This window comes from Pseudopipra pipra, chromosome 6, assembly GCF_036250125.1.
Source record: "Pseudopipra pipra isolate bDixPip1 chromosome 6, bDixPip1.hap1, whole genome shotgun sequence".
Taxonomy (NCBI): domain Eukaryota; kingdom Metazoa; phylum Chordata; class Aves; order Passeriformes; family Pipridae; genus Pseudopipra; species Pseudopipra pipra.
The window spans coordinates 49078973-49106065 of record NC_087554.1 but is presented as its reverse complement, the minus strand read 5'-3'; the positions used below and the strand labels follow the sequence as shown (position 1 = coordinate 49106065).

The following is a 27093-nucleotide window of genomic DNA, read 5'->3' as shown; positions in this document are numbered from 1 at the left end:
AATCAGTGCCTCAGTACAGCAAACTGTGTTCTCAGCAATTCACACACTTCTAGCCTCAAAAGAGCAAATTGTGTGTTTCAGAATTGCTGCAAATCAAAGCAATACACTTAACTCACTCCAAATAATGGCTTTATCCAGGCAATACTCCCTGGAATAGATGAAAATGTGGGCCTTCATTAATTCAGTTCAGCAGGGTCCAGATTTCACAAAAAAAGTAAAGGCACATAACCTATTTGGGTACTTAAATTTTAGATTTTCAATAATAAACATGAGAATGTTTCACATCTTATCATCTGAGAAAAAAAACACACTCTAGTTGTTTATATAATTTATTGATAGTGTACATATTTTTATATAGTGCATTATAATACTGACTGCTATAATCTTTATAAATGCTGAGTTAACTATTTTTTATAATTCTCACAACAAAAATAATCAAATATCATGCCAACATTTTGTAACAAATTATCACATTAAATCCATTTGGATTCCATGACATATTTATCTGTACAATGGACCCCATATCACAGAGCATTCACAGTGCATAAGGTCACAGTCATTGAAAAAATAAATAACATGAGAGATTTCTGTTATTTACAGTTTACAAACCCATCCCTTTCTGTTTTCAAAGTAAGCAGTTCCAGAAAGTTTTAATAATATTTAAAGAGGTATCGCACCTCCTAAGGGTGCACAGCAAATGCCTGCAAGTATGAAACACAGGTTTTTTAAAAGGTTCAGAATTCGTTTTAGTGATCATAAATGATTTCAAATACTTTCTTGCAATGGAGGAGATAGTGTGAGCCAAATTCTATGCTCAGTTCCACTGACACAAATTTGTGCCAACTATCAGGACAGTAACGAGCACTGTCACCACTCCCAAGAACGTGAAGGTAAGAATTTGGTCACAACTTTGCTGCAGTTACACCTATTTGAAACAGAGGTGCTGCTGGGGAAGGAGATTTACAAGTGTTCTTTGCATACATAATTGGTATATGAATGAAGGCCATAATCTTGCTGTAAAAATCCTCTCAAAGGAAGCATCTTTACTGTTGTTATCAATCTTTCTAGAGATTATACCTGTCTAGTTTTCATATACTCTGATACTTTTAGAATTTGTTATCATGTCTAGTGCTATAAATCAATCTTTAGATTTGTCTTTCAAGTTTATCAAGACCATCTCACTGATACGATGGCAGTGATTGCCTACATTCTTTGTGCAAGTAAAAAAGAAAAAAAAATGGGATTAAATTCAAACAGGCAATTCTTCTAAGAAAATATCCAAATGGCATTAATTCCCATAATCATTAATTTCTTTCAGACAGTGTGCTGTATGTCAGAAGTATGGCAGCAAGCAGAACCACATGAGGAGCAAATTGCCACAACCACTACACATCTCAGCCTGTGCAGAAGCAGCTACATGTATCTCACATGTCAGGACAGGGATGTATAAGATTTCACAGATTTCTTTTGGGAGCAAACATGAGAACCTGACATAGGGGGAAATGTGAGAAAAGTATGTGCTCAAGTTATTCAAAAGGAGGTTTTTAAATATGCACACAGTAGGTCAGAAACTGGAATGCACATATCAGTTGAATGGCATTCTCCTCTTCAGCAGAACATCCATCACTTGCATACAGACTTTTCAAAACAGTTCAAGAGAATAATAAAGGGTTTGGTACAGAGTTGCTGGAACTAAATGCTGTCATTTACCTGTGTAACCATCACATAAATCTCACCACCCAATAAAATGAAAAATATGGAGTTCAGACTCAAAGAAATAAAAAGGAAATTGTGTAGCGAATGCACGAGCTGCAGATTTTTTTTCTGAGTGTTTAAACACAAATAACTAACAGAGAGAGATCTGAGGCTTGCAATGACAGAATGTTATGCTTAAAGGTGATGTATTTCAATTAGGAAGACTCTTTGGTTTCACCTGGCTATCAGTTATTTTAGTGTCTGATTCATATTACATTAGGTCTGATCTTTCCTTGGCATGAATTATCAGGCAGTATTCCTACAGCTTAAAGCACTCTACCAAAACCAACTAACAGTAGGACACAAGTAAATGGCATTACAATGGCAAGAAATCCAAGAAAGGAAGACAACAAAATCCATGTGGGATTTGTGCAACTAGAGCAAATACATAATAGAAACAAGTGCAATTAATGCACAGTCACAAGGGAAATCAAAGACAGAATAGAATCTTCTCTATGATTGCTAAGTATTAGATTAGTAAAGACCTTTTCCATTTGTTTACATGTTGACAGAAAGTTTACAAATATCATCTAAATCCAGAAACTAATTTTATGTTTGCTACAGGTGCAGCAAGCATATAAAAACAAAATAAAATTGGCACGCCAATGACTGAGCCAGGAGAAAGATGCTGACTATGCTGTACCTGTTGGGAAGACTTAAGGTGTTCTTGTAGGCGAGACCTCAGCCCAGAGAGCAGCCCTTACATCATCAAATAGATAACCATATCTGTAGCTTCTTAGATTTAGACATGTAGATCCTAAGCTTGAAATCTTTACACAAGCAATACTTTATAATGCAGTACAATTGTTACGGTAAATAAATGTAATCAAAAATTGTCACTCAATGGAAACTCCCACTTGCTTGCTACAGACAGGACTGCAACCTGTGGGTCTATGTGGGACTGTGCTACTCCAGGGGAACTGCAGCAGAAAAGAGCTGCTAAAAGCCCTCCTTGGCCAGCTATAATTCAGTTTTGCCCCCGCTCACACACACAAAGACAGATGCACAGTTTTGAAGTCTGAGACAAGGAACGTGTTCTCCTATTTACAAGAGTGGAAATTGGAAGTGGTATCAGCAGAGCAGAAGTCCACAGACTCTGGTTAAACCTTATAATTTGAGAAAGAAATAAAATCCTTACACTACAAACCCAGTAAAATATGAAAAGATCTGAATACGACAGAAAACCCAAAAACTGTGCTCCACTGTCATCTTAGGACACAATCCAGCAAGGCACTTGGATATATGCTTAGCTTTAAGAATGGAATCAAACCTGCTGAAGTTAAGCTTTGCTGGATATGGGATATCTTTTTCTGAGTTGTATTACTTTTCAGTGTTAGTATGCTGGCAAATTTCAGATCACAGTAACAGTTTTACCTCTCACATCCACCAGCTTTCTTTTCACTCTTGAGCTGAACATTAACTTATAGAATACTACGACACACATTCCAAACTCAGCCAGCTAACTCTTGCAATGGTTAATAAAACAAAATGGCTACAAAATTTGAGACACAATCTGAACAGCTGCAGGATAGAACTGTACTAATTGCAGAGAGCCAAGCACAAATCACTCCTTTTCTTGATTTGAAAATGGCAAAATTTGCAATGGTTTCCTGACTACGCAAGCAAATTTTTTTTTTTTTTTTTTTTTTGTATACACGTGAAAGGCACTAGTTTGTTATTACTCTGCAACAGCCTACTGAATTACTGATACATTCTGATGTGGGTTTATCTGACACACAACAATTTGTCAATCAGATCTTTCTTGGACCATTCAGTTTACCTGCATGGCTTGGTGTATAACTCTATTCATTTTAGCATATGGATTATGACAACTTAAGAACCCTTTGAACTACTTCATATGATAATGTGTCATCAAGGCCCTGATACAGCATCTCATAATTCTTTGGCAAACAATACATCCTTGGTCATGTGGTGGTGTCAGAGGAGAACCCTACTAAGGTTATTTATAATTATAAGCATGGCATGATACCTGTCTCATAGAAGGATATGCATGAGACCATCTCATGAAATGCAACATTAGAATTCAATATAAATTGTCCTGAAGTGGGTCTATGTTTCAGGGAGGGCTGTAGATGACAGGACCAGCCACATGATTTAGCAGTACTATGTTCTGAGACTGACCCTTGCTAAACACAACACTGGTTTTCTGGAGCAGGTGATATTCAATTTAGGCAGAGTAATTCTAAATTATGTTTGAAGAACTCATAGCATTAGCAGACAAAAATCTGTGCATGTTTGGGCTGGGGGTCAGCTGCTACAGAAAAAAATGGTGCCTGTATTTTTCCAAAGTTGCCTGGTTCAGAAATACGAAGGTACAGTACAGTTTGCTAGATCTGGCACTATAAGCTTTGATGCCCTCATGACTGTCAACTCAGCTTTCACTAAGCATTCAAAATCAGATTTTGGAACCACTCTTCTACTGTGTGAAGACATCTGAGCTGCCTGAACCATGCACAGGAGAGCAAATATTTGGTTGGAGACAGTTAGTTCTCCAAGACCACACAACGGCAGAATATAGGAAAAGAACATTTACTCAGCCTCTCTCTCTGCTCCTTTCAGTCTTATATTTAAGTCATAACCATATTTTCAGCAGCAAACTGTCCTGAAAGACAGCAGGGGAGAGAGTAAGACTAGAAGGGGATGCTCCTACAGTGGTGCAGCAGTATGCTGCATTTTCACAGCCTTTCTGCAACAGAAGACTCAAAGATGAACATGAATTCCATCTCCTCAGCTTTATACTGCAGCAAAAATGTCTTGAATGCCTGGAAATGGGGTCATTGGCATTGTTGAGATAAAATGTGTTTTACTGCCATGCTTGCCTATTCAATAAAGCATTTTAGTAATGCTGTATTTGTGGCCATCTTTAGAACTTGCTTGTTTAACAACAAAACTTTTAAATTATGAACCCTAAATGGATACTAATACTGACATTTGTAACAAAGTGTAAAGCAAGTAATAAATGTGTTGCTTTTTTTCTTTAGGATTCCATTGAAAAGATCCAATTCCTAAAAAAAATTCAACAGCAGAATACACTCCTTAATTTGTACTAAAATAATTTTTAAAATAGCCATAATTGTAAACACATTGCCTGGTGTAAACAGTATTCTGCAGGTCAGTTGGCTAAAAATAACTATTTATCATTTGTTAAAAGAAGGAACTTTCTGAATAAGTGCTTATTTACTAATATTTTATAGTATGTTCTCATTGACACAATTTTTTATATATAGTCTTAATGGAAATATTTATATATTTAAAAACACATCAACTGTTAGTTGATAGGTTTGGTTTATAAATATTAAAAAATTAAAAAAATCTATGTATAAAGTTAACTGTGCTTCTTTAGAAACTTTATGTGATCATTCACATACAGCTTCAAAATATTTTTAAAGTTTAGTAGCAATTCAAAATATGCTGTCTCAGTGATTTGCAATTGTATGACCACTACAATGTGGAATGTTACCCATTATTTCAATACTCTGGGCTGAATCTTGCTGTCAATTACATTCAGAGTAATTCCTTACATCAGATTAATGCTGGTGGAAAGGATGTCAAAACTTGGCTTCTACTCGGAGTTGAAAAGAAGTATATTGTGCTTCAAAACTTGCATGCAATCAAATCAAGGACCATATTCTCTTGACAGACTTGCTTTCGTCTATGTGATTCTTATCTGCACTGCTCCACGACAGACACTCATCTTCATTAAGCTTCTGGGAATAAAGAAAAATTGAAGAATACACCAGCTTCTTGACTGATGAAATAAGCTTCTTCCTCCCACCAATCAAATTGAATCAAATCAAATCATAATCAGGGTGGGTTTTGTTGTCAGAAAGTCTGGATTATGTTCAGATACTACTCTCAGCTGATAACAACAACTGATAGTTACTGAGCACCCAGTTTTATTTTATTTGTTTAGTTTCTTCTAAATTTACACAATGGGCTTACAATGGCCAATGCAAAGTTTTTTGTGGTGTAATATTCCACAAATGCCAGTTTATATTTATGTGTACAGCATTCCTCATTAACAATAAAACATATTTTTCAAGTATGAATTTCTGCATGTAATTCTCTTCTTCAGTATGCAGATACTCTTGACTTCTAGTGTGCATCATCACAAGTGATACAACATACAACCATTTCCTCTTCTTTCTCTGCCACGTTGTTCATGTTCATTGAACAGAGTGATAAATATCCAACACTGCCATCAAAAACTGTCAGTGAAGTTCCTCCATAAGCAGAGCACTTGAAAGGGAAATGATGTCCTCAACAGTGCATGCCATGATATGTGCCTTGGACTTTCCGGTCCTGTAGCTGAGATATTTTGAATGAGCCAAGAAAAGTTCTGAACTTGCCTCTTATCCTTCCATGGAAAGTAAATGTCAAAACCAAAAGAACTATAAAGATTTTTCTCCTGTCCTCTTGCTAACCTTGGTGATGGTTGATTGTCTGCAAAAGGAGAATGAAAACCACAACAGAATGCCCAGAAACAGGTCCTTTTAGAGTCCTGCATAAGATCCACGTAGCTTTATGTCTGAGCAGCAGTACCCAAAGAGGAGGAAAATGCTTTGGTTGCCTTGAGCTAGCGTGTTAAAAGGAAGGTATGCTTTCCTTCCATATAGGAAAAAGTGCTTGTTAGCTGATGAAGCAGGAACGACACTCAAATTACTGATGGAAAGAAGGTAAAAATGTGAAATGCCTCCTGCCATTTACAGCATGTGTAATCAGAAGAATTTCAGCTTCTCTCCTCATTGTGGTTTAAAGTTCTTCTCGGCACATAGGGAAGTTGACAAAGGTGAAGACATTAAACTCTATCATTATAGATAAACACAGGAAAACAGCATAAAGAAACAACACGTAGATGCCTAATTTCTTGTCAAGTTTCCACTTATTTGCATGGATTCCAAACACCTGCAAGCAAACGAAGTATTAGTTAATTAAGTTCTGAAGGAAACTTTTGGAAACATTCATTATAAGCTAAAAACAAGGCTTTTGAATTAGAGATGTTGTATGAAGATAAAAATACATTCTCAGTATTTTATAGATCAAAAAGGCTACATATGTTTTTCTGATCAAGAAAAGAAATGTAAAAGCCCAAACTAAGAACTGAAATTCTGGTTTGACTCTCAGTTGTCCTAAGATTGTTTTACAAAATATTTAATGAACTAAAATAGAGCACTGAATGAACTACATGAATGTCCCTCCCTCAAGTGCTCCCCTGCAGATTCTTTATGTCCCAGTAGTACACCAGCACCTAATGCCCATTCTTTCAACAGCTTCAGAAGAGGTGCTTTCTTTGCAGTTTGGCTGAGCTCCAGAACTAAGGGTAGTAGTAAGTTACAGGTAGCAAAGCAATGAAGTCCTCAGGAAGGCACCTCTTTTCAATGGTGTTGAGTGCCTCTGAATTGTTATTTGTTTTGCTCAAAAGTCTCCACTGAGTTTTGCTGGAAAGGTCTGTGCGAATCAGGGTATTCAGTAGAACAAACGAGACGATAATAGATGCCTCAAACTCAGCTGATATGGCTTCTGCTATGAAACGATTCTTTTCAGAAAAACAGGAAGGGCTAGCATGGTAACACATCTGCATTATCTTCCCATTTTTTCCCAAAGTGCTGGTTACCAATATGCATGCAGCAACATCAGATACAAATGTCTACAGAACAACTCTGTTGTTTCACAAGCACTGTGCAGTATGGCAGACTGGGGATAAGACAAAAAAGAAGAAAAGAACAGGCTCTCACATCTTATGTATCAGATACATTAGGAAGTTAGTAGCAGAGTGAACAGCCCTGGTCATTCTACCACTTACATCATGCACAGGTGATGTGAAGTTTTGTAAGACCGAGTCATGCAACAGTGTGAAACCTCCAGTGATGACCCCTTCTTCCTATAGAGCCTCTACAAAGTCTCCCAGGCAACCAGTGAAACACATTAGTATAAGTGAGTATTTTATACCTTTTTGATTCCTTATACCTGATTTGATTCTTCCTACAGAGGGTTCCCTGGGAGTCAGCAGGATCAGACCTTAAGTACCAGCAAAATTGACTTTTGAAACAGAATTAATTTTCCAGCTTGATAAATCATGGCACAAGGGGAAGCGTCTTACACTGAGTGACATTTAGCATCTGCATCACAGTCCTCACTGACTAGTACTTATTAACAATTTAAGCTACAGTACTTGATTAGTCCAGGCTGGTTTTAGAAATCAGAGACAATGGCAAAGGGTGATAAACCATACCTGGGTCTTGTCCCAGCATAAAGTAGAGATAGGTCTGGGGTATGCACACAGGACCAAAGAAGTACTACTGGATCCCATAATTTCAACACTGTCACTGAAATCTATGGGACTTACACATATCCAGCATCTCTTGCACCAAATGCCAGACTTCAGTCCTCACTGAGGACAGCAGTAGCTCTTCAACTCATGTTATTGCTAGAAGAATGATACTTTCCAAGAAGCAATGATAAGTATTTCTATTTTATCCTTCTATACCATGTAAATACCTAATCATTATTTTGCAACTGGAATACTTGGAGATGCTCAGATACTTACAGTAAGTGCCACTGATCCTAGCAAAAGTCCAACTGAATAGACCAGTCCTTTGCTGTTTATCTTAACCTGTGGGAATTGGAGGAGACTTTTAAAATGCTCAGCATATAGCAGTGCTTTGGAGATCAAAAATCAATTTACTGATTTATAGTCCACCTTCTGTTCTGAATAGCGACTTACATATTTTAAACTATGGAAATCCACAACAGATTTATCATAATGAAGAACAGGAAGATTAGGGAATCAAAGCAAATGTATAGTAATCCCATCTCCATTAAAAAAGAAGTCAGCATTTATAATGGGTTTTATGTTAAAAAATCCTCAGAAGAGAGAGATAAGCTGTTATTCTCATCTTACAGACAAAAATACTAAGGTATACGGAGACAGCTGTGCTAGAAGTTGTATAGTGAGAAAATGATAGAGCCATGAACTATCCATGGCACTATTTTTCTGCTACACAGTGTAATATACTTCAGTTGACAAACTGGAAATTAATTGCAGCTTGTGGAAGGACAATTCCCTCCTTAACTTTATGTTCCTTGGCAAAGAGGAACTAATTTAGCAACTAATAACATGCTCAGCAGGTTCTTTGGGGGTTTACTTATTTTATTTGTATGCTTTCCTTTTAGGATTTTTTACAAATAGAATAAAAGGAGAACTTAAAGATTTGCTAAGTATACGTACAGTTGATCCATAATCGATCGCCATGGTCTGCAAACCCCATGGAATGCCAAGTCCCACCAGAATGTCAAAGACATTACTCCCTACTGTATTGGACACTGCCATGTCACCAAGGCCTGCAGAGAAAAAAAAACAACAACACTTCAAAAAAATCAAAGTATACAACCATTAGTCTGTGTACTAGAGGAAATTAAAGGGAATGATCTTCATGGATGCAATTCCCCGTAGAACCAGTCAGAGTATCTGAGGTAAGGAGACAATTTCCATAACAATTGCATGACTTCTGAAAAAAGTGTGCAAAAATTGCACTCCAGCTACATCTTCCTTGTGCCTCAGAGAGCTTTTACAAGGTGTGTGGTATCCATTCAGCATCTGAGTTCAATGTCAAAGTCCTGTTCTAAATAGCCAGCAGCCACAGAAACCTGAAGATTATGTATGGGATTCAGTATGTGGCTACATGACCTTTATCTCATGTGAATGATTCAAAGAGATCCTGAAAATAACCCAACCAGGTGGTAGTCAAAGACATCAAGCACTTCTGTGGGGCTCAGTCAGCAATAATTACACTTCAGGACCAACAAAATGCTACAGGAAAGTTAAAAAAGAGTGAATTGTGGTGAAGTACCTAGGTATTACACAAAATCTACCTCAAATACTCATCACTGACTGGCATCTCATTCTGCACCACTGTCAATGAATATGAAGAAGGCAGAATTCTCTGCCCCTGCTAATTTCTTTTAGGCACTGGCCTAACTATTAAATCACTTTCCCAAAGTGAATACTGGAAAGGAAAAGGAACTTTGACATAAATGGGACATCCCACAAACAGTTTCAGAGTATACACAGAGTGGAGACATACACTACCACACCATAAATACAGTATCTCCTAGTAGGAAGCTGCTGAGAGAAGGGTAATGCTTTCAATTCAAATTATAGTAGTGTTCCTCTCTGCTATTAGATATTTGTCTGCATTCTGTCAGTAAACAACTCTCTTGAATTCAACTAGAGCAAAGTCCCTGTACTGTCTTTAAGGAAATTAGGCTGCTTTTTGCCAAGCTAGTGCTTACCTTCACTTTCAGAGGAAAAAATCTCTACAGTAGTTTTGTCTAATACAATAGAAGAACTAATCTAAAGAAGCAGTTTGTTAATTTAAAAATGTAACATGTTACAAAAATCTGTTTAATAATGCACATGAAAAATTAATTTAGTAGAAAGGTGGTTCCATAAAAATGTTGAATACTTTTTTGTACTGGTTTTTTGTGAGATTTTCCTGCACATAAAAAATAATACGACCTGGAAAATTAAATATTTTAAATGTATAATACTTTTCAAGCAGGCAACATTTAACAGCACTACTTCTATCTCAAATTACAAAGGCAGGGCTTTTGAGTACTTAATTTATCACTGCAAAACACTTTTTTTTGCCCAACGATGTGTGCTGCAGATCTCATTATCAGGAAGGAAAAAAGGCTATGGGAATTGAAACAGTGGAAAAGAATACCACTAGGTCCTTTTCTTATTCTACTGCTGTACCAGGGATCATGTTGTCAGCTTTTATGTTTTTCATCAACAGGAGGTGACACTGCTACCAGTATTTTTCAAGTAAAAAAAAGGAAGTGTAAAGAAACTTAATCAAAATGTAAAGATACATAAGAAAGCCTCTGACAATTTCAAATGGACAGTTGAGGAGGATACAGCAGACAGTTATCTAAAACTCTATCGAGCACGGCTATTCAGATGTCAAAGTGGGAAAGAGGTCTGCATTTGGATGAGAAGCATGCCTGGAGCAACATGACTTCTGCCACATCCTCTTAAATTGCTTCACTTCCCTGGGATTGAGATGTCTTCTACAAATCAGTACAAGTTTTACATGGACAAGTGGTTGTCAGTATATATTCTTCAATGTAATTTTTAATAGCTGATATTCTAGTTTTGTCTATGACTTTTATGTTTTTACCCTGGCTGATACATACCATGCATGGCATATCTTAATGTTGAATTACCTTCTAGAATGCTAGAATGCCCAGTCCCAATAAGCAAAAGATAACAGGACAAGGACTACTTTTTGATTTACAATAATTAGCAAAGTGTTTTGGCTTCTAATGAGGCCCTGACACAGTAAAAAATAAAATAATAATAATAATAATAATAAGAAGAAGAAGAAGAAATAAAATAAAATTGACAATTTATGTATATGGAGGAAGCAAATCACAAAGCATGTATGAAGGAATGCAGTTATGCTTCAGCAGACACAGTACCTTGTCTTGCGACTATTAAGCTGGCCATGCAGTCTGGGACGCTTGTTCCTGCAGCTAGGAAAGTAATGCCCATGATCACATCTGGTATCCCAAGGGTGTATCCAATCACAGTCACCTGAACAGTGAGGAAAGTAGATTAATTTACCATATCTGGAAAGTCTCCTCATTCCAATACAGTTGTGCCATACTCTTAAATTCGATTTCTGGTTTGGACCCTAACAGGATTAGACTCAGGACACTTACCTATTTCTGCAAACCAAATGCTTGTGGAATAATCAGCATAAAAACAACCCTGTGCAAAGGAAAAGGACCTTGGGTCTTATTATTCAACATTTTTGGAATAAACAAAACTCCATTTTCTGTGCTTCTAACATGATATACTGATCTTTTAAGGAGATCAGGTGATCTGGTCTGTGGGTTTGGGATTTCTTTGTTCCCAAGAAAGGCAAAGATTCTCACTGGTTCTATTCTCAAAAGGACTGCAACCAATTTATATTGTAATACAGGGGCAGAGATATAAAGAATTTATTATAACTCAACACATGAAGAAGAAACTAATTTCTTGCATGACTTCTGATACAATCTTGAAGTGAGCATGTCTGGTTATACTGTCCCCTGAGACTCCAGAGACAGCTTTAAAAGAGCTCAGGGAATCACTGAAGACTGCAGAATTCTTAGAAAGGACAGGGAACTGTATTTAGTTGGAGTATTCAAAGAGGGCTGAAAAAGCACGAAGAAAAGGCAGCTGAAAAGGAAATAGGCTTGTGAGACTGAGAAGACTGAATCAGGGACAGGCAGCTGCCTCCCTGCTGAGACTGCTAAGGATGGAAGTCTTTAAGGCTCTGTGTTGTTTTCTCAAAAAAGTTTCCCAGTGTCTTACATGAGTAGAGCTGGACTCTTCACCAAAGAAGAGGTATATTTTAGGAACCTGATGATAAATCTTATCTTCAGGGGCAGAGACTCAGAAATAGGAGTAGGCATCGTTCTGCTGCTGCAACTGGTAACAGGGTATTAAAGTCCATCTGCCCCTTAGAACAAACTGTATTGCAGTTCATCTGCCTCTTAAAACAAACTGTGTTGCACCCTTAATGAGCACCTCTCTCATTTTTGATATCTACACATGGAACCAAGGTACAGAGTGTGAGCTTGCAAAGGACATATAATATGAAATAAATGTGTGGCTCTGGCATCATTATGCCAGGCAGAATGAGTGGCTGGTATAGGAATTTCTTCAACAGTCTATGTTAAGAGGATTGCTTTACAATGCAAAACTTATATAGAAAGTTGCAAAAAGCATACAGAAAACACAATCTTCCATGAGAAGAAACATAAAACAGTTTGCAAATGCCTGACACATTTCAGGAAAGTAGAGATGTTCTCCATCCAAAAAAGTTTTTGCAGGTTTAAGAAGTTTAAGAATAAAAATTCGTCCATATGCGTGACCAGAAGAGTGTGCGTATATATATGTGTCTATGAGTGCAATATGTGAGACTATATATATTCCAACATGAAACCAGCTGAAGGTTTCTTCACCATATATTCCTTTAAAAAGAAAAAGGAAAATGGGCATATGAATTCTTCACAGCATCCTACCAATCTTCAGCTTTATATTGCAGAAGTACTGCTCATTTTCCCATCACAGAATCAATTTGAGGAGCTTTCCTAGTCATCTCTTCTTAATTGAAAAGGTAAACTTGAGAGACTGAAAGAGGGTGAGGAGGAAAAATAGGAATTTATTAAAATCTTCAAGTAAGTATGCTCCTGAATTGACAACAATTTATAGATATATACCTGACACACTGTTTCTCACAGATCCAGGGCAAATGGAAACACACTAGCAACCATAATACTCTTCACTAAGAATTTTCTTTCCAATCTAATCAGGATGTTTTACACCACTTCTGAGTCTGCATCCAGCTGCCTTTTATGCATGTTTCAGTATGAAACCCTGTAGCCAAATTTCTAAAAGTGTCTCAGCTGCTAAGAGTTAAACATTTTCATTTAAATGCCCTTTACTAATAGGATGTGGATAGCCACACTGTCTTGATAATCAGGCTGGCACCTTCCTGTACTGTACTGGACCCTACACAGTAAAGATCCAATTGTTTGTGGAGGATAAAGCAGCAGAAAGCTAAAATTATAATAATTGAATATGAGCTGAAGAGACTGCACTACAACTACATGCCTTGCTTTAACAAATGCACAAGAGATCTATTATCTATTTTGAGATGCCCATTTCATACAGTATGAAGTCCTGCTACATACACTTACCATCCACACCATGAAGTAGGAGAACAAGGCAATCCAGAAAGTGGATAAGACGAACGTCAGCATAAACCACTTCTCCCAGCGTGGTTTGCTGCAGTTTGGAATGGTGGCAAAGAGCAAGAATATCAATGGCCATGTCAAAAACCATTTAACTTTGTTCATTTTTCCACCTGCAGGACAAAGAAAGGAAGGAAACAGTTTAGCTTTCCCATGACTATCCCAAGCCCAGTTACACTCTTCGAGCACAGAGGATGACGCCAGTAGGATGTTTACAATTGTGTGTGTCAGCTCATTTTCCAGTGTACCTTTCAGCTATACTTGTCCTTGTCACTCGCAGCCAAGTTCTGCATGAACATCCAGAATCTTACAGTTAAGCCTGCCAAGGTCTATGTAAATCCATGAAAGAATTACAATGATTTAAAAGCACGGCTGATTTTAAAACTAAAATTAAGTCAGGTTTGTTGCTCTTTCAAATGTCTGTATTACTATTAATCCATAACTTAAAAAAAAACACCAAACCACCAAAAAACCCCACTCCTCTCACCTTATAAGGAATATTGAAATCCAAGTGGTGAAAATAACTTGTATGTTCTGTGCAGCAACAGAAAATACTCTCACAGAAAACAGAAGCACAGACCCAAGCTATGAAGACAGCAAAGTTTTTTCACAAGCCTCACTGTTCTCACTTGGGCAGAACTTGGAATAAGCTGATACTCTGGAGATCTAGACTTGTTAACTCTCTCCAACTGCACACAGCACCACCTCGAGATAGTCTCTTATTTTCTGTAAAAATTAACTGAATATAGTGACTTTCCTTGTACAGCTCTCCAAAATCAACTGGTGAGAAATACCAGAGAACTGTCATCACTGAAGACAAGTAAATACTTTCTCATTTTTTTTAAATTTACAGTACTGTAAATGTGCATATAAATCTTAATACATAGAAGAGAATTATTTTATAATTGGGCCATAAGTAAATGGGTTACTATTTACATAGTTCATGAGGTATCCTTCAAGTAGGATAACAAATTTGTTTATCAGGCTAAATTAGAGTATCACAGCCAACATCATGGTAATTTTTATTTGTGTTTTCTTTACATTGTGTTAGAATTATGTTAGTAGGGATTACATCATTAACTGACAATGCTATGCATGAGATCTAGCAAAATATGCCATTTTGAATAAAATAATTGATCACGTTGAAGAAAATTATCAGGTGCATCTTCCAGTGAAGTTATTTAGCTAAATTATAAAGAACAGTTAATAATTAGTGAAAGCTCCTATCAAGTTTATCAGGAATTTCCTTTCAAAATGGACTTTGGTATTTAGGATTTGTGTAATGGGAATTTTTGTCAGTGAATTTGATTAGATTGATATCAGTCCTCTGGACCAATGTACACCAGATGCAAGGAAATTAAATATTAAACTAATAATACTTTTGTAATTTATGAGGCTACTTACTAGTCTAATTTAACTTGGTGAGCTCAAATGGAAGTCTTACATATTCTAGCACTAGATTTTCTTGTTTGAGTTATGAATCAATGTCTTAACTGGAGATTTCTTTGTGAATTCTGACATGCCATCAACCCACAAGGAAATCTTAGACTAAGCTTGGCTTTTTATTCCCATTTAGTAGCTTGGGGCTGTGGAACTTCTAACGCATAAAACCACCGAAGTCTCTTAAGGTCAATTCTAGTTCTAGAATTGATTACTATTGGTACTATTGGTACTACTACTACTGGTTATTACAGATTTTACAGGAAAGACATTTTTCCCTCTGGTTACATATGCTGCTACACAGATTTTTTTTAAACAGTTATCTTCTATCTGTTCTGTCCAGAAAATGATATTTCTTGGCTCACTTCTCACTTTAATTCTCTTAGCAAGGCTGTAAATATCCCATGAACTATCCTATGGTAACTTATACTTCCTCCTGTTTAATTTGTTACAGTTTAGATCATTAAAAGCTCCTAGCTAGCTAATTGGTACTCTTTGTCTGCTCAAGTTGCCAGGCTTGGTTCATAGTCAGCATGGCCTAGGCCAGTAATTTCCTCAGTGTGTAATTCCAAACACAAGGTCAGTGGATGACTGAGAGGAAAAATTATAGATCCGATTCTGATCTCCGTGGGTGTAATCTAACTGACTTCAGTGCTGCTACACATAGGCAGTCCCATTTTCTTTTCAATAACATAAAAGAAGCAGAATTGCTTGAAGAACAAACAGAGAATAAATGCAATCAGCCTCTGCTGGGGAATGTTTATCTTGTCAGGAATCTTGCCTAGTACCCTGCATTAGTCAAACAAATGCTTTACTGAGACTGCACAGTGCCTTACCCCTGGCATTGCTATGTTTGTCCAGTTCCAGGAAACCTAAGTACTAGTGGAGGAGGACTTGCCTTTCCATTATCTTTGCTGAGTTTCAATGGATGTGTGTCACCCATTTCTGGCTCTATTAGTGGTGATGCTTTATCCACACATCATGAATTGAAATTACTTTTTACAGCTAGCTGGTTTGTGGAAGTGATATTTGTGTTCATTACATGGCAGCTAGGCTTGAGACTTTGGGGAACAACAGCTGCATGTAATTCTGTGTTTTGCTGGGTTAACAAAGAAGCTGAATGGCCATTTGCAGTGAACCTGGAACAGGTTTGAACCACCATGGCCAAAGCAGCCCACTTGACACATTCTGTATTGGCTTCTCTTTTGTGTCATGGCTTGCTTTTATAAACTTTTATATAAAGCTTTAAGTATATCTGGCCTTGATTCTGCCTCAGGCCATTTTATTCAGTTCTGGGTCATGAAACTTCCGTGGCACCCGGTGCTAAAGAAGTCTGCTCTTACATGGTAACTTAGCAGTATTTTAAGAATTTATTAAGTATATTTAGCAGCAACCTCAATGAAGTGAGACTTTATTTCCTCAGGGAACTGATGACTTTATTCATTTTACCTGGCTTAGATGAATGCAAAAACAATATACGGCTTGAAAACATAAATTTTATTTTATTTTTTTCTTGTTCTTTTGAAATTATTTCTTTTGCTGTTCTGTTGTTTTGGTTTTGACCACTCACTCTAAAATAATCATTAAAATGATTTAATGACAAATTTGTTAAAGTGGAGTACGCTTGTAGCTCATGACAAATTGTTTTACAATGTTGCTAGTACTCCCTAGTACTTCTTCAAGGGAGAAAATGATCTCTCATTTGATACATAACTGTTCTGTTCCATTACGAGACCTCAGCGCAGTTGTTTTAAGAGTGGTACCAGCCACTCCTGTGAGCCTGGGGTCTAAAGGCTCCTACAGCAACCCACATAACTGAGCAAAGGTGTATTTTGCACCTCCCACAATAATAATGAAAGAATATTGTTTTATTATAGAAAGCAACACGGGTCTATATTCTGTTCACTCTTCTGTAAAACAGAAAGATGAGCATTTTTTGGCATGAAGTTCTTTTTACTGCTTTATACGTCCATTTTTCCTGTTTCCACATACACCTGGAAGGCTAGTATGCCAAGTATTTCAGAGAGGTATCATTACAGAAGAGCTTGATCACAATGTTTCTGAAAATGAAATGACAGCCCTACAACAAAGAGCTCTTTGCTAATTTTCAAAGCATTTCTGGGCTAGTCATCTTTCTAGATGTTATGCTCACAATAATTACTTTTACATACAGATAGTGTCCTGGTGAACAAAGACAACAGCACACATCACAGCACTGAGTATTTCCTTAAGGCACTAAAGAAAACACTGTCCTATTCTGTGTTCACACAGAGCTGGGAGGAGCTCAGTATAAAGGTATGAAACTGCATTTTTGTTTCTCTTCAGATCAGAAGTGTACTCTTGAGATAGCTACTGACTGACCCCATTTAGTGTACTTTGGTTTGCAATTTACTGTATTTTAGTTTGCAACATGGAGCAGCCTTGCTGCACACCAATAAGATTCCCTTGCTATAAAGCTGAACCAGAGACACAAACTTAGAAGTGCTCCAAAACCTAATGGGATCAGGCTAGAGCTAGTCTGAAACAAAACTTCCAAAGGCATATAGTGCAGACAGTCCACATGTCCTAGGCAATAAGCTTCACAGAAAACACACTTTTAAGTTTAGACAGAGTGGAGTCTGCAACTACACCATCAAGAGTCACCTCTAAGGTATTGTAGGTAGTTAAACTTGATAACTTTTCAGTTAGTCTTCCATTTAAAAGCATAGCAGGCAAGCACAGACCTCCACTCCACACTTCAGAACATGCCTAAACCTTCCCAAGTGAAAGAAGCATCTCCTTACACAAAGGAGTGATTAGCTGACTGATCGAAAAAAAAAAAAATAAGATCCCTGAAAAGCATGAATCCAACTGGCACAAAGGATTTTCAGAACTGTATGTTTATGAATTCATATAAATCTCTCAATTAAGGCAAAGGTTTTCTCTAATTGAAGTCTACCTACAAAATGAGAAAGGCTTCCTGGAGTCTACTATTTCTTTCTATTTTTTCTAGGGTTTTTTTGGTTTTGATAACAGTAAACTTAGAGGAAAAAAATGGCACATCCAGGCTTGCCTAGAAATATTATTGCTGCAAATTTTTTTGATGCTCCACTTCATAATTTTTGAATTCCTTTTTTATTTTTTTAATGTCTCTACCTTTTTTTGAGAAGAAAAAACAGACAAAGAAACAAAAAAACCCCAACAAAACCTAACCTGTTTTTCCACCAATTAAAAGTGATTTTAAAGCACCTGTCATCTTGGTCCTAATTAAGCTTTATATCTACAAAGATGTATTTACACCCACGTATCATTATCGATATTAATTCAATTCTCGGCCAGAAAATGTGTAATGGTAACACACATGCTTCCACACTAGCAGCTTTGTAAGAACCCAGACAGCAAGTAAACTTCTGCCAGAAAATGCTGTTGTTTGTCAGAGTTCAGACTGATTAGAAAACTTTAATATATGTAAGTTAGACAATCTGAAATCATGTCTAGTCATGTGCAGCATCTAAAACAGAAGAAAGAACTATAAATTTTTGTCACAAGTATTGGGACTCAACATAGAAACAACTGAAACAGATATAACAAACCAGATGCCTTGTGAATTTTCCATCAGAATTATTTTCCACTGAAAAATGTCTTTGTTGCAATTAAAAAAAAAAATCTGAGAAAATGGTTTTCAATTTGCAATTAGGAAAATTAACACAGCAGCTGAATCTCCACCTTCTTCGAAAATCCTTGTTGATTTCAGCTTTGCAACTTCCCTTAGGAATTGCGGAGGCAAAAGACTCTGTGCTACCAGACTAGAAAAAGGCTACATAAGTGTATCCAAGGAGGCCCAACCTTTGCCAACCTTCCAAGCGGGCAACAGATATATTAAAGTACTTTTATTGCAATTCTCCTGCAACAGATCTTTGGAAACACTCTTTTTTCCCCCTCTGGAAAACACCAAGGTTTTACTTCTTATCCTCATCCAAAACACACTATTTCTTAAACTACTGGTACTCTTCTCAGAAGTTTCATTTTCCAGAATAAAAGTTCGAAATTCTAGACCATAAGATCTGTCCAAAACTACTCAGATCTCTATTTTCAGCCTGTGCTTTTACCACACTTAGCATATTTGGATTTATGCCAATAATTTTCTCTTAAATACACATTTTCGGTACAGTGGAAACTGGTCTAGAAAAAAGAATTTGCTCCAGTACAGAGAAACAAACTTTAGTTTCACAGTTACCATAGGTTTACATAGGACAACATTCAACAAAAATAAAATGTAACTGAACAGAAATACTCCCCATATCTTGTTAAACTTGGTTGGATATTGGCCTGGTTTATTTTGTATGTTTTAACCTCGTTGTATACTTAATCAATTTTTTTTTAAGGGAAAACTGGAATTTATAGACTTCCTCAAGTTCCTCTTCACCCTTTCATAATACGGTGATGAGTTACTGAATTCAATCTTTGATGAGTTCTCTTCCAATCTATCCAGTGCATCCTCCACCAAGGAGTACACTTATTGCTCTTCTGGAACACTGTTTCCAGTTTAGTTTTCTACAGGAGTCTGACTTGTGAGCTCCAAGAACATGGTGCAAATCAAAGTGCAGTAAATGAGGACAACAGAGATCTGAATTAAAATTCTAAGGCAGATGCCCCATTACACAGGCAGTGGCAAGAGGAAGCTCTTCTAAAAAAGCATTTTGGTATACTACAGTTAGGTCCTACTCTGAACTAGCTTCTTGGAAGAAGAACTCTCTTGCAACATCAAATAAGCCCTCTTCCTAGCTCCTTAAGCCTCCTAAGTCATGTTTCCAATCTTTGGCAAAAGCACCATAAAGCAGGCCAAAAAGGCAGCCTGAGGAACAACTAAAGTGAAGAATCAAAAGTCACAATAAATCTTACTTAAAATACATTAGGAGCAGGAAGTCTTCTGGGTCCACTAGTGGTCAAAGTATAAAGGAGCACTGAGAGAAGATGGGGGCATTGCAGAGAGGTAAAAGAACTCTGCATCGGAAACAGAAACTATAAAGGTTTCTACATGGAACTAGCTCATGCCTGGAGGACATGTAACTCCATAGGAGATATAACAAAGAGATACAGCATCCTGAGTGTTCAAGTGAGGTACTCCAGGTTTGCCTTGTTCCCTGTGTTTCCAGTAAAAGAAGACATTAAGTGAAGCTAGTAGGAGTCAGGTTCAAAGGAAGTAAAAGATGGTTCTTCACAAAACCATAAAACACCTTCCCAAAGGATGTTGTGGGTGTTAAATGTTTGCAAAGATTCAATATGAATTAGACAGGTTAATAAAGAAGAAATACACTAGGGAATTTTAAATTAAAATTTTACACCCAGTCCAGGAACTTCCTTGAGCTGAAAACAGCTGAACACCAACTTTTCCTGTCTTGTCCTTCCCCAGGCTTCTTCATAAAATCATGGTTGGAGTCAGAGTATTGAGTGAGACAAACATTTGGTTTGACCAAGTACCAACATTTTAAATGTTTCTCATAGATACTGTTAATTTTTTTTTGCTTCTATCCTACATGTTATCTTTGCATTTTGGCCATACAAAAATGGGCAGAATTGCTAATCTCTTTTATTGCCATCTCATTTTAGCTGTAAGAATTATTATTTCTGTTTTAGCTAACACCATCATGACTTATATAAAGCACCCATGCTCCAATCCTGTAAGAGAAGGAGTTCTTCATTTCTGTGAAATGAGCAGGAGCTGAGAACATAGAGTATTTTAAAGGGTGCTGAACATGTGACAATGGAAGGGATTTAAGCATCCATTAAAAGCTGCACAGAAGTGCTTTTCTGAGTCTGGGCTCTAAAGGACTATGGAGCTATACAAGGCCTTTAACACATGATTTGGTTGTCAACATATGCTTGCTCGGTTTCATCCTCCTTTATTTTGATGTGTGGAGTGTTTTTTTTAAAGTTTAGGATCTGTTTCCAAACAACTGTAGAGTAATCAAATCGCAAAGCTTCAAATGAGCCTTTCTGTTGGAAGATAATCATCACAGCCTAAAGGTTAGGTCAAGAAAGAAATTCCTCTTTTAAAAAGACAAAGTTTTTTCCCACACAGAAACCAAAGGCAAAGGCTGGTTTGAATGATATCTTACACAGTTTCCACAAAAACTGTATGTTGTTTCCTGTTTCAAAATGGGCCTGAACCACACCCTAGGGGTGAATCCTTACAGATGTTCGACAAAGGGATCTGGGCTGTAACAGTTTGAGGCCTTTTCATGTAACAACTATTCTCTGCTTTTGCATGCTAAAGCCCCCAGAATTATTGCTGAGCACTGCTGTTGACAAAGGATAAAAAAGAACAAAATGCAAAACCTGGAGATGGCAAATAATTACTGGGAATCACTCAGAGATGATGTAGTGCTTTAAGCTTCATTTACATTTACTTCTGTTTCAGAAAAAAACCCTTTTGCAAGTTGTTCTTGCAAAAGGATCTAGAATATGCAATTTGAAGGAAGAAAGTCAAATTCCAAACTAGGCTAAAAAAGGTGACTATAAAACAGCATTTAAAAAAGGGGTTGGGCCAATTCATAGCCACTTCAGTTGCAGTTCCTAAAATACTAGAGTGAATTTTCTACTTAGGACACTGCAAACAGTTGAATTGGAAAGTCCTATTTTAAAGAGAAAGGCTGTTTTTCATAGAACCCTTTATAGTACTGAAAGAATACACAAGCTTCTGATCTTTAGAAAATGTATGTGCCTTCTTCCTGGTCTGAAAAGATATCAAAGAAAACCAGAGAGGATTCTGGGAAACTGTCTGGAAACTACCTTTTCCCTAAAGCCAGCTTTAAATGTCAGGGTTTTTTTAGACTACTGATTGTCCCACAGTACTTAAACAACAACAAAGTTTGATACTGGCTCCTCACATTTTCTCCAAACTTATTAAAGTGGTGCTTTTGTAGGTAAAATAAAAGAATTCTTGCTCCGAGTATATGAGTTGAGCAATGAGAATCCAACCAATAGATAATCATCTCCAGACAAAAGGAGTAACAAAACCTGAAGGTAACGATGAGGATTTTATACAATTGCCTTACCACTTTTACACAACTCTTTTGAGTTCATGTTGAACTTTTGCTCCATTCAGTATCACCTGTATCATCAGTGGTTCCACTCTGGCCTCTTACACCTCACTTATCTTTAAAGACTTTCTCAAAAATGCAGAAAAACTGCATTTAAAGAAGACCAATGACATAACATAACTCCCTCCTTAGTTCAAAGCATTCTATCTATTGTGAATGTCACACACTTAGGAAGCTCTATTCTGAAATCTATTTTTTAATCATAAAGAAGCTGTCTGGAATGTGAGAAGAAATGCATGATTGCACCACACTAATCAAAACTTGTATCCAAAAACTTGTTAAAAACATCTCAGTTTAAAAATCTTTGCCAACACATGCAAGGATAGTCAAGGTTTGGAACAGGCTGCCTGCTGAAGTAGTGGAATCACTGTCTCTGGAAGTGTTCAAAAAAAGTGCAAATGTGGTGCTTAGGGACACGGCTTAGTGGTGGACTTGACAGTGTTAGGTTAATGGTTGGACTCAATGATCCTACAGGATTTTTCCAAACTTAATGATTCTAGGATTCTTTGATTTTTTTGGATGGCTTGGGAAGACATTTTTGCTTCTTAAAAAGTGTTTATTACAGTTTCCGTTACTATTATTACTGTTGTCATTAACACCGTGTTCACGTGCACAAGCAAATTGCTGACTTGGATCCCCTTATTTCACCAAACAATAAAAGTAGTTTTTTCATTATCTCATGAATTATCAGAAGCCCATCTAGTGGACCTCTCTTCAGTGAATTAGTTTGTTTCCATTCTTCACTCCAAACCATAACTGCTGACTTCAAGAAGTTCCTGTGGGAGCACAGTAACATACAGTAACATAACATACAGTGTCATCTAGTCTTCACACAGTATGCCCCAATGTTTTTTCAAGCACAAACGTCTCTTCTAAAATGATAGCAACTGAAGCAATGGGATCTGTAAGAAATTAGAATAATATACAACATGGCAAATTCTCCCTTCTTTTTCACTGCATGCAACGTTCATTTATGCCAAGCAATATTTGTGTTAACCAGTAACTGTGTGACAGAGGACTACTGGATACATGTCTGTGAGGGGTGATCTAATCTCTGCTGCCTAATCTCCAATGCATGTGGATGAGAGTCAACCTGCAATGTGACAAGGGCACTAGCATAAGAAGGTTGGTTATATATATATAGAGACCTTTACACCTTTACAGAATTTAAAAAAAAATTCAAAAGGTGAATATTATTAGCTATTCTAACAATTTTAAACACTCTTTCTCCCCCTAAATCTTTCTTTCTCTTCATTCAAGAAGTCTCCCCTACAGTCACTAAATCAATCTATTATGTATTTATACACCTAACTGCCTCTGGCCTAGCCATTTTCAGCAGGTCATTATTAACTGTTGACTTCAAAATTACTAGTAGTGCAGTGCTCATAGGGTTGGTCTGGCATGTTTTTTTTAATATAAACCTGCCTTACCTGCTTTCACTTAGCCTCTGGCAATTCAGCACTTCCACCATTATTGTCCATGGTGACTGGAAAACACTTTCCTAAGATCTGCTTTTAGCCACACAGCCTCCAGCCTAGTTTTACTGTCATCAAATCCAGCCTTCACACAGTCAAACCAATCTCTTTCCTTCTTTCTCCCCACATATGTTGTCTTTTCTTACAACCCAGTGTTTGACATTTAAATTATCTTCTGTTTTGGTACTACAAACACCTGGAAAAGTAAGCCTTACCTGGCACTGAAAATGGAGTTAGAGTGTCCTGTTCATTTTCCTCCTCTTGGTTTCCCACAGGGATGTTTCCATTTTCAATGTTCTCTTGTCTCCTGTTCTGAAGTGCTTTGCTTGAACCATTGGCAGACTGGATTAACCGCTGACGCTGCACAGTGTCAAAGACAAAACTGCCATAGTTTGGAAAACATTTACTTTGTGAAATCTTAGTTTTGCTGTCTGTCCAGCCCCAATCCCATGAGCCATGAAGTTTCTTCACAAAGCTTTCCTTTCAGTCAGCAACAAACTTGTCAGTGGCCTACCTGTCTTCATCAGGCTAGTTTTGACCATCCACCTCAAAACTAATGGCAGGAGTCTTCCAAGCCATGATGGAGGAAGTTGTAGTGTTTGTTCTTCCACACCATGTGGCACTTCTCATTCAACAAATCCCACTCAAACTGGCAACAGCACCATAATCTCTGCACCATTAGAGTTGGCTTATGAATGACTAATTACCCAGGAACTCCCCTTCTCAGATCCAACTGTTCTCCCTCCTTCTGATCTCCATTCATTGAGGTAAATGTAAACATTCCACTTTTAATTTCCAACACAAGACTAATCCCTGTTGCCCTTGTCTCAGTATATACTTTCCTGAAGCTCATAACTGGCCCTGCAGACATGTGTAAGACTGCTACGGTTCCAACAGACAGTACAACAATTACAGGGATAGGTTTTAAACATCAGTATATATACCCACTTATGAAGTGGAGAATGTGAGATGTAACAGTAAGTTCTTTTATTAAAAAAAAGAATATTTTTAGTTCATTAGATTAGATAATACAGGGCCGATAAGTGTTCTCTTTTCATGACAAATGATTGCAAATTCTTAAAAAGTGCTCTGAAATGCCCTGAAAAATAAAGTAACTGCACAACATGTAAGAAAAATTTTGAAAGCAGTATTAACACACTATAATGAAAAACAACTATGTGTCCTGTCTGATCTTCTGCTCTTGACCATAACACCACCAATCTTTCACTGTTAAACTGGACTTTTGTTACAAACATATTAATGGTATTCACTATGCTGGGTAGACACATGACCCCTACTATGATGTTCAAATTCTAGAAACTTGCTAAAGCTTGTACTTCCTAACTACTGAAATCAATTTGTTTCTCAGAGTAAATACCTCTCATATTTGATATTGTAGGAGCAAAGGATAAAATCCTGTCCTCATAGAACCCAAGGTTGGCAGGGCAAAAATTTCACCCCAAGTACTTCACGTAAGTTCAGAACAGCATCACTTGGCCAGTCCTGCCACTTCAGCTTCAGGATATGGAACAAGCAGTATACAGTGGTGACAATATATCAAGTAAGAGTGAACTGAAACTGTCCAGGGCAAATTCCCCTCATGAAAATATTTTGGCCTATTTTTATTTTGAGCTGAGGACTACAGTGAATATCAAAGAGGCAGGCAAATCTCTGCAGTGATCCTGAAGCATTGCTAATACAAGAGCAGTTCTAACAGAATTTTTGTTGCGCTGTTCATTATCCTTCCTTAGCCTGACCACTTTTGTAATGAGCAAAACCAATTCTTGTGCTTCAAATAAATTCCAAATGTGCACACATACACACACACTTCCCAAAATAAACATCTTCTGTTAGGGAGATAAGGTAGTCCCTCCTTCTTGACTGCTGTCCCATTAAAACAGGCAGCATCACCAGTTTGGAATCAATCTTCAAATCTGCTGCGACACAGCTCTATTCCACCCCTAGAAACATGGGAGAATCTACATTCCAGAATTACTAGGAGCACAGTTCTTTGGTAATCCCTCTGCCTCATGGTCACTTACTGTTTTCTTAATGAACCTACCTCATTAATGATGAGTCTGCTTGCCATCCTCATTCTGGTGCGTGGTCCAAACTTATTCGTAATCATAATCCGTAAGCCAGCTTCAGGGAACCGGTATTTGGGGGGACTGGAGCAGATGATCTCATCCACCATCATAACACTATTTTTGCCATACTGCTGTGTCCCCTTCACTAATGATCACAATGGACAGAGTTAGCAGTGTAATTGAGCTTACCATGCTTTCCATCACCCAGAGTCCTTCTTTTCAGACTCAGGAGGGGGTAATAGTCATCTGAATGCTTGAATTTATGAGTGACTTTACTGTAATGTTTCTGCAGCCTGGTGAATCTCCTCATCAGTTGTGCACTTTGTTCAGATCACAAACTGGAAAGGGATTTTACTCTACTAAGGTAGAGTACTAAGGTACTCTACCAAGCTACTCTCAGGTAAGTGGGAACAGTTTTTACCCAGCCATTCATGCTGAAGTGCCAGTTTTCTTTGCTTATGTCCCACTACGGTTTTGTACATCTTCTCTAAAAGCACTTGCACCGTGTAGACAGCACTCCTGAAACTTCTAAAGCTATCCCATTGGCTCAAGCTGCTGCACATCCAGGAGTCCCTAATGTTGTGCTCACTCCTTCTGGAAATCTTAACCAATATCTCTAACATAGCAAGATTTGAAACGATTAAAAACAACTGTCAGGAACAAATGTATGCTATAAGGAAGCCTTTGTTAATATAAAGGAACCTATACCAAGGTTAAGATTACAAGGTTAACCAAGTTTCACCATGTTAAGAACACACAGAGACAAAATTATATTGGGAATCAACACAAGCACATGCAAGGACTTCAGGAGCTCAACATCAAACCAATATTCTCACAAATGCTACAGACTACACACAGAAAGCAGAGCAAGGCTCAGCAGACAGGAGACATACCCATATGGTGTTAGAAAGCAGGGCAGGAAATATGCATATGACTGTAATAAATATTAATTATTACATATAATATTGTACAGGAAAAAAAAATCTTTGCTGCTTGCTTTCTGCTTTGCTTAGCTTGGCCTCCCCCTCTCCCTCACCTTTTGCATTGTTACTTACATTAAGAAGAGGAAGAGAATTTAGGAGGTAGAAGTGAAAGATAATTAGTGCATGGTTCCAGTCAGGAAGCAAAGGAAATCTAAGAAAACATTCAACTTAAACAATGGAATTAAAATAGACCTGTTCTAAACACACAGTAGTCTATATTGTTATTCTTTTGCATTGTTACAGTGTTGAAGCATTTTTGTTTTTCACGAAAAAGATTGGATCCACGCATGCACCTAAATCATGCATTAAAGGCTTTGCTGTCTCAAGCATCTCTAACATATCTGAAGTTGAAGAAATATATCCTCCATTATGATTCAGCATGAAAAACCTAGCAAGCTTTTAAATCACCAATAAACATCTGTAATTTTTACCCTTCAGCATT

General features: G+C 37.3%; 1 protein-coding gene across 1 annotated transcript in view; it reads right to left on the bottom strand.

Moving 5' to 3' along the window:
* Positions 1-316: 316 nt before the first annotated feature.
* The window catches only part of SLC24A4 (solute carrier family 24 member 4), a 98791-nt gene continuing 72014 nt past the window's right edge, over positions 317-27093 (bottom strand). The window contains exons 11-17 of the mRNA XM_064659013.1: positions 25644-25813; positions 23797-23941; positions 13531-13697; positions 11260-11374; positions 9005-9117; positions 8324-8389; positions 317-6681 (exon numbers count right to left, since the gene is read on the bottom strand). Coding sequence (XP_064515083.1) covers positions 6529-6681; positions 8324-8389; positions 9005-9117; positions 11260-11374; positions 13531-13697; positions 23797-23941; positions 25644-25813 — 929 coding nt within the window. The 3' untranslated portion in view covers positions 317-6528. The remainder of the gene's footprint in view (positions 6682-8323; positions 8390-9004; positions 9118-11259; positions 11375-13530; positions 13698-23796; positions 23942-25643; positions 25814-27093) is intronic.